Source organism: Rhinolophus hipposideros, assembly GCF_964194185.1.
Source record: "Rhinolophus hipposideros genome assembly, chromosome: 10".
Lineage (NCBI taxonomy): Eukaryota > Metazoa > Chordata > Mammalia > Chiroptera > Rhinolophidae > Rhinolophus > Rhinolophus hipposideros.
The window spans coordinates 60,562,303-60,570,410 of NC_138056.1; the positions used below are offsets into that span (position 1 = coordinate 60,562,303).

The 8,108-nt window shown below is 39.1% G+C and overlaps 1 protein-coding gene across 1 annotated transcript; it reads right to left on the reverse strand.

Annotated features, from left to right (window-relative positions):
• Nucleotides 1–1,617: 1,617 nt before the first annotated feature.
• Nucleotides 1,618–7,373, reverse strand: LOC308503437 (putative tripartite motif-containing protein 64B; the record flags this gene model as incomplete). The annotated part of the gene is made up of 6 exons (XM_081062725.1): nucleotides 1,618–2,111; nucleotides 3,224–3,321; nucleotides 4,229–4,251; nucleotides 4,984–5,214; nucleotides 6,296–6,391; nucleotides 6,963–7,373. The coding sequence occupies 6 exons, from the start codon at nucleotides 7,371–7,373 to the stop codon at nucleotides 1,618–1,620; spliced, it is 1,353 nt and encodes a 450-aa protein (XP_080918851.1).
• Nucleotides 7,374–8,108: the final 735 nt, after the last annotated feature.

Consider the following 8,108-nt stretch of genomic DNA (forward strand, 5'->3'; position numbering starts at 1 on the left):
TTAAAGTCTCCACCGACCCTCAGGCCCACAACAGGCTTTTGTTTTAAGAACCCAGAATATTTGTTCATTTACTTTTACAACAGTATAAAATACCAGCAATAAAGGAAGTGTCTCTTGTATTCCCTGTTGTGTTTGTTCTCAGCAGTTAAAATATTGGCTAGGACATTAGCAGCACTTGTTCAGTTTAAAACCCATCAGATTTTTTGCTGGTTGAGAAAAAGTCACCTGTGTGTGAGGAAGCAGGGTGTTTAGAGACTGTATTAGCATAGAGACTATATATGTGTGTATTTGCATATTACAATCATTGTATATTTATTAAATTTATTGGGAGAATATTGGTTAATGCATCATATAAATTTCAGGTAGACCTTTACAATGTGACATCTGTATGGCCTATTGTATGCTCACTACCCAAAGTCTAGTCTCCTTCGTTCAACATACATTTGACCTCCTTTATCTTCTTTATTCTCCCACCGTATTTTCCTTCTGGTAGCTACTACTCCGTTGTCTATATCTATGAGTTCATTTTGATTTGTCTGCATTGTTACTTTTTCTTTCATATCCTTTCTATGAGTGAAACCATAAGGTTCTTGTCCTTTTCCATCTCACTTATTTAGCATAATGCTCTCAAGATCCATCCAATTTGTTGCAAATGGCAATATTTCACCTTTTTGTCAGAGTACTATTCCATCATATAATGTGCCACCTCTTTATCCAATCATCCATTGAAGAATATTTGGGTTGTGTATTATAATAATTGCATTTTTAAAAATATTGTCAATATCTTCTGCATCACTGTCTGCTTATTTACTCAATATAAATTCCAAACGAGCTTCAATTAACATGTATGTCAAAAAATAAAGGTAACTTTAAGAATCTACATTATGTATATTGTAACACTTCCAAAGAATTTTCTGTCTTAAAATTTAAATTTTTAAATATGTTTTCCCTTACAAATCAATTCTGTCCTTTACTAATCTGTCTTTTCAGTGTTTTATAATCTCAGTCTTTTACTAATCTGTCTACTCTGTGTTTAATGACTGGTGAAGTGTGACAAAATGTATTGCCCAAGATTATTTATTAAAAACCTACTAGAGTTTGGCAGAACCTGTTACACTCCAGGAGCTCATGTTTATAATTGTATTTGTAAAGAAAGAGCACTTTCATTGTACTGGGCGAGATGAGGCAAAGTGTTATTGAATGTGAATGAAGTATTTGAAGAATTGGCAATAAGGTGTGGAAATTGCTAACCAGAAGCATGCTGAAGTGAAAAGCACATTTTGGAACGAAAGAGGATTATAATTTTTATGACAATTTTATGTTAGTATTTAAGGGGAAATTGTGACTATATGTATTATGAATTTCATCTTAATACAACTGTTATTTTAAAAAGAAGAAAAAGCTATTGGTTATGTTCAATTATAAACAATTTTTATTAAACGAAAATTTAATAAAAACATTTATACATTCAGTTTGGTTAAGCATTTTGTAAACATATAATAAGTGTGCTCCCTTAAGCTGCAATGTGCTCAAAGACAGGCATGGTCCCTCTGCCTCACATGACAATCATTTCCTCAGACATGCAAGTTCGTGCAATAAATGGTCAACCACAACTTCTCATGGGGAACCAAGGCAAAGGAAAGGCTTCAGAGGGGAAGAGAAGGAGGAAGAAACTAAACTACATATGAGGGAACCTTTGCCAGCATCATAGAAGCTCACGCTTCCATTGTCATAATCGAGAAAAACTCCAATCTTACCCAGAGGCCTTTTCATATACTGAATAAAGGGTGGGGAATTAGTCGAGAGATAATAATGATTGTTCATCTTCAAGGAAACCAGGAGAGAAGCTTCTTCAAAATCGATAGTGATACCCGTATCACTTATCAAGGAATCTTTACAGACTCCCAAAATCCAGTTCAAGGAGTGTGGCACGTCCACCTCCCAGTAATGCCTACCAGAGGTGAAGGTCTGAGCTCCCCATACCACGAAGCTCTGCATGCTCTGGGGCTCTCTGGACGTGCCCTGATGGTCATCTCCAAACATCACATTTCTCACGTCCTCAGGAAGGCTCATATAGTGAGCGATGGTTTCCTGAGTCAGAACATTATACACTGCAGAAAGAGGCAAAAATAAGGTCACCGATGGGATTTCCATGTCCTGAAGGGCAGAGTCTCTTCAGTTGCCCCTCCTCCAAAGAAATAGAAAATAAAGACAGCAAGGAGAGCCCTGACTGACATCTGTGAAGAGCAGAAGTTATCTCTACCTTTGCAGAACACATAAATCCTACAACTTATGCAGAAAAAAGAAAAGGAAACAAACAAAAAAAGAACATGTCTTGAACAGTGTGAAGCAGTGATTTAATGTCAACCTTCAGGAAGTATGTTACAGGACACACATGAAACTAATTTTACTTTAGAAATCTTTTGTGTTGATTGTCCTTGATGTTGTTTAATAAATAGACAGCACTTTTCTATTATATGGGTATTTACTGGGATATAAACTGTACGTGTCTCATTTTCAACTGTTAAAATACTTGATGGAAATCCTCATTATGCATAGAATACAAGTTTCTGAAGAGAATGTTCTGTCTTTACATTACCTGTTTGGACCCCACGTTAGTCTGATCCCAATTTCAGCCCTTTGGGTCTAGACCTGCTCTCTAGTATGGGTCTAATAGGCTTGGGTCATGGTCAGAGCCTTCTCCTTCTACTTGTCTCGGGATTGATCTAACAGCATTAAAATTGTTCTGCTTCTGAAAATTTTGGTCTTTTGTCTGGTCACAACTTTCTGACTTTATAAATAATAAATATTCTTTGTGCAAAGCATGATAAATGCAGTTGGAATATAGAAGCAATTGAAAGCCATCAATGACATATTTAAACTTTCAAGAGTGGAGTAAACTGAATAAACATACACTATTGGTGGCTGCTATGGGAAGTAAATAATCTCTCTCTTCAAAATCACATGAATAACCCGATTACTCTTCTCTTATTCTGCCTGAGTTAGGCGTAATTCAAAATATGTATCTTGCTCTTCATTTTCAGTAGACTATAAGTTGCAAAGGTCAGCCTTGATCATTGTGATAAATACACAGGGAGAAGAGATCATTTTGGAAAGTGATGTACCACCTTCACGTCAGAAAAACTAAAACTAAGATGGAGGAAGGCTCATTCCCATAAACCAGAAAGAAATTGAGGCCTGAGGCCAAAGGGCTGACACGCACCTCTGAAGTTGTTCAGCATGTCTAGGATTCCAGGGAAGCCCCATGAGGTGAGCTCTGGGTTCACTGGCTGAGGCTTTTGCATCTGCACCAATGCAGCCCTATAAAGAATGACATCAGACATTCCAGAGCAAAGGATTATCACACAACCATTACAAAAATAGGAGCTTTTAATCCAAGATATTTCATCAGAATTCTCCCATTTGGGGGTTAATTGAGTACACAACATTCTATTCTATCCTCCTGGGGATGTAAGAAATGATACCTTGCCTTTATTCTAAAGTTATACAAAATTCCAACTTTCCCATTCTTCTCAGATATTTTTCCATTTCTAAAACTATTCAGAATTACTCCTTCAATCTCCTCCACCTCGGGGAATACAAAAATCCTGGGTGTCTTACAGAGAGCAGGAAATTCAGGCAAAGCCACTGAGACTTGAGTCCGCAAGCAGTCACCAATGATACATTCAGAGTCTAGTCCCAGGGCCAGACTGCTTTGCTCTTTTCTGCCAAGCAAGGGGAACGAACTTCAGCCTGGCAGCCCTGCTCTGAAGTGGGACCAGGAAGCCATTCCCTCTGAAATCTTGACTATAAGGGGAGGTCTGCTGTGATAGAACAGGCCGAGTCAGTGCTACTCCTGGGGACAAATGCACACACTCCCTTCCCACTCTTAGGAAAACTCTTTCCTGTCTTTTCACCCTCCACTCTGTAGTGTAGTTGCCTCATCTGATATACCTTAGAAAGATCCCTTCAGAATGTTTATTGTGATAAGGCTGGAGAGGATGGGTCTGACTGGCTGGAACAAAGCCCAGAATGTCACATGGTTTTTAGGTATATTTGAATTCAGCCACATAAAAAGGAAACTTCTGAGACCAAGGAGAAGGCCTCAGGACCTTTTTTTGAAAGAAAATGGAAAACAGCTACAGATGACAATGTTAATACCTCAAAACATTCCTCATCGACAGACAATGACTGGCTCAGAAGTCAGAAATCTTTAGTGTAATCTCACCTTTCCAATACGTTTCCCAAGTCCTACAAAAAAAAAAAAAAAGAGTAATCATGATTGTTCTGTCATGTTGCATATTAGAATTGGTTTTGATAATGTACATTTTTTCCTATTCCTTTTGAAGAATAATCACAAGCTATCTTAATAACAGAACTCAAACTAAAACACTAGGGGGGCTTCCTAAGGGTACATTGTGGAAGGAAGGATGTCAGGCAGGGATGTGAAGTTATTACAGAAGATCTAGGTTTCAATGTCACTCATTGTTCCATCTTATTCATGGAGAGACGTGACCATTTATGATACAATTAAAGCAAAACAGGAAACCATATAAAAATGATTAAAGAGTGCACAAATCTTGCATAAGCAATGGGCAAAACCCCAATGTGTCTGCAGCAAGTTGCTTTTGTGGAGATAATAAGTGGGACAGTGGATCAGAGAAACATAAACTGAGAATGACCCCCACAAAATTAATGTTCCCTTGGCCAAATAGATTTCCTGATTTTGAATAATCTGTCTGTGTAGAAGGTACTCCTGATTACACTGAAATAATTATGTGCTGTCTTAGCTACCAAGGACAAAAATTTCCCAAAGACTGCCAGAATACTAGGAAATAAGTGACTGGACAAACGTCATGATATGAGTCAAGGGGCATCATCACTTAGCTGAGAGTAATGCTGTGTGCAGGTAACATTGTAATGTCATGGCCACCTTGCTCCCAAAAGGATTCCTGTCTGTGAGGCTGGAATCTCCCTTCTTACCTGTAGAAGCTCCATGTCAGGCTTGTGGCACATCTCAGTCAGCTCTCTGTACATTTCTTTCAGGCTTTCTTTCTGTTGGATCATCCTGAGTTCACTTTCCTTGAGTTGTTGGAAAATCTCCTTGGCTTCTCTCTCCATTGTGTCCAGATGGAGGTGCTGGTCCTCACAGAGAAACAGATGCATCTTTTGATATTCAGCTTTGATCATCACCTTCCTTAAGGCCACATACTCCTGCAGAAGTAGGGGATGAACAGGGTGACATATCCTCACTCTCAGCAGAAATCTTCCAACAACAAATGTTTCCTTTGCATCATCAAGAACTTACTGGACAAAACCTTCTACCTCAACCCTCAAAATGTCTTGAGTGTTTGCTGGCCTTCTGTCCATGCTTTCTCTGTGTTCTGGTGTGTTTTCATGTTAAACTGAGCCCCTTAAGGGGTCCCAGGCTCTCTCTATCTGTGATGCTTTTTGGGGTTCTTACACCTTCAATTATTTTTTGTTACTGTAATCTTCTTTTTCTTTTGCTTCTTTGCCCGATTTTTTTTACATATTTAAAAATGTTTATGTATATACCATATTACAAGGATGTTTGAAACATTCTCTACTTTTCCTATGGGTACTACTTTATTTCTCTCCTTTCCTTAACAGCCAAGCTTAGTGTAATATTGTCTTATACTTAGTTTTTGAAAAGATGTATCCAAACCCTGAAAGTTGAACTAGGAACATGTATCAAGACTGGATTACGCCACACACAGTTGTCCCTTGCACAACATGGGTTTGAACTGCGAACTGCGAGAGTCCACTAATACTTTGTTTTGTTTCAATATAAATATACAGTCAGCCCTCTGTACCTCAGGGATTCCTATCCATGATTCAACCAATTCAAAGACAGTAGTTTTGATCCAAGGTTAAGGATCCGACATCCAGAGAGTCGATGTATGCATTTATCCTGTACTATTTTATACACAAGACTTGAACATCCCTGGAGTTGGGTTGCATTGAGGTATTGGAGCCAATGCCCTGCAGGTATCAAGGGATGAGATCATTTGGGGAGAGCCAGTTATAACTGGACATTTGACTGCAAGCCTCTGGGACCCTAATTCCCCTCGTTGTTCAGGGGTCAGCTATATCAGCATTCTTTGCACTAACTTCTATTGGCCAGTGTATTTGTGAGCACTGATACATCACCTTAACCGCTACATTTTCCTGGACAGAAACCATTATCCTTTAACAGGCAACTTGAATTTAGCTAAAAATCTAAGGCAGCATTCATCAATCTGCATTAAAATAAACATAATCTGCTGCTTCTTACCTCTAATGACTGGGTTTTGCTTGTTTCCTGCTTCAGACTGGTTTGCATTTCTTGAGTCATATTCCATAAGGATTCCATTCTCTTTAGAAGATTCTCCTGCAAAATAACCATGAGCTTCTGTGACACAGAAGATGATTTTGTAAATTTCATCCCCTTATTTTATGGTAAGAGGCAGTCGTTGGAAAAAGCTACCTTGAGTTAAAACGAAGAGGTCTGATTTTTTCACATTAATATAGTTTGATTCTAATACTTGCTACATCAGGTGACAGAAAAATCAGTAGAACATGTAGGGGGACCTTACTGATCATATCATCCATTTTCTGAGAAATTTACACCCAGATTTTTACATTATCTGAGTACAAAGCAGTCAAACTTGCATCAGAAGCCAGTGTTCCTGGTGCTGAGCACCTGCCCCATAATCACACTAATTCTACATATGTGGACATTGTTGCTAAGGAAACCTTCCTTAGTACTGGCTCATCACAGCTCCGATAACAGTGTCCTAATGGGTCGACAGCATTGTGAGGATACACTTATATCTTGGCATTTACATGGAAAAATCACCACCTCCACCATCTCCATTCTCATAAACTTCCTTATCATCCTCCTCATCTATCTCTGATTTAGGAGCCTCAGGCTTTCCCATTGTGTTAGAGGCAGCACCTACCCTGCATTCCTCAGCAGCCCATTGCATTGGGCTGTGGCTATGAGCCACATGCTCTGGGGATTGAGAGCAGAGCCCACAGAGCAGGCTGTTTTCAATGTCACAGAAGAGCCCCTTGGCTTCTTTGTGTGCCACACAGATGTGCTCCTCAGAGCTGTTGACATAGGAAGCTCTGGCCTGTCTGGCAAGGGAAGCCAGGTTCTTGAGTACAATGTTGGTTTTGAAATCTGGCTTCTCTGATCCTCCCCTGCACTCAGGGCAGCACATTGGAGTTTGGCCTTCCTCCCAGCACAGGCGCAGGCAGGGACGGCAAAAGCTGTGCCCACAGTCTATGGTGACGGGGTCTAGGAAGAAGTCCATGCAGATGGAGCAGGTGAGTTCTTTTTGGAAGGCTTGCAAGGTGTCTGAATCCATGTTTCTGAAAATTAGACAAAAAACAAAGTGAGAGAAATGAGGGAGGAAGAAAAAGAATGTCATTCTTTCCAGATGAGGGAAGAACGTCTTTGGCTTGTCTTCTTGAGTTCTACCTACCTATTAAGTAGGTACATAATCTACTTTTTAGCTTACCCCTTGTAAAAACCTTCAATTGGTAAATCAGGACTGGTTGGGTTTACGCTATGATAGAAAGGAGAGAATGACACAACAGAGCCCTGGTTAAGATAAACCAATCAAACCTAACTGACTTAGATGAGAAGAATGACTGGAGAAGAGGGTAAAAGCTAGGATGATTTCAGAGTTACTTTTATTAGCTGATTGATCTCTCTCTGTGTCTCCACGACTCTGTGACTGTAACACACACAAGTGCGCACACGCATGCTCGCACAAACACACACCACATCTATGTGAATGGTCTGTTTTTGCCTCTGAACTGACAAATCAACCGTAAAACTGATTAGGTTAATGTAGGCTCATTTAATTTAAGCAGTGCAACTTTATCTTTCAACTCCTAAAACTGGAATCAGTTGAATTTAGGATTCTAACTTTAATAGCAAAACTCCTTTCAAACAATAAATTATAAAAATCATCTGTTATTTCTAGTTCAGGAAAACATTTTTTTCCAAATCAGTTAAGATTATCATAGCACCTTCACATTTTGGGTGAATGTTCAAGCTACAGTTATAATCAGCAATAAGTATTCAATTTTTTTTT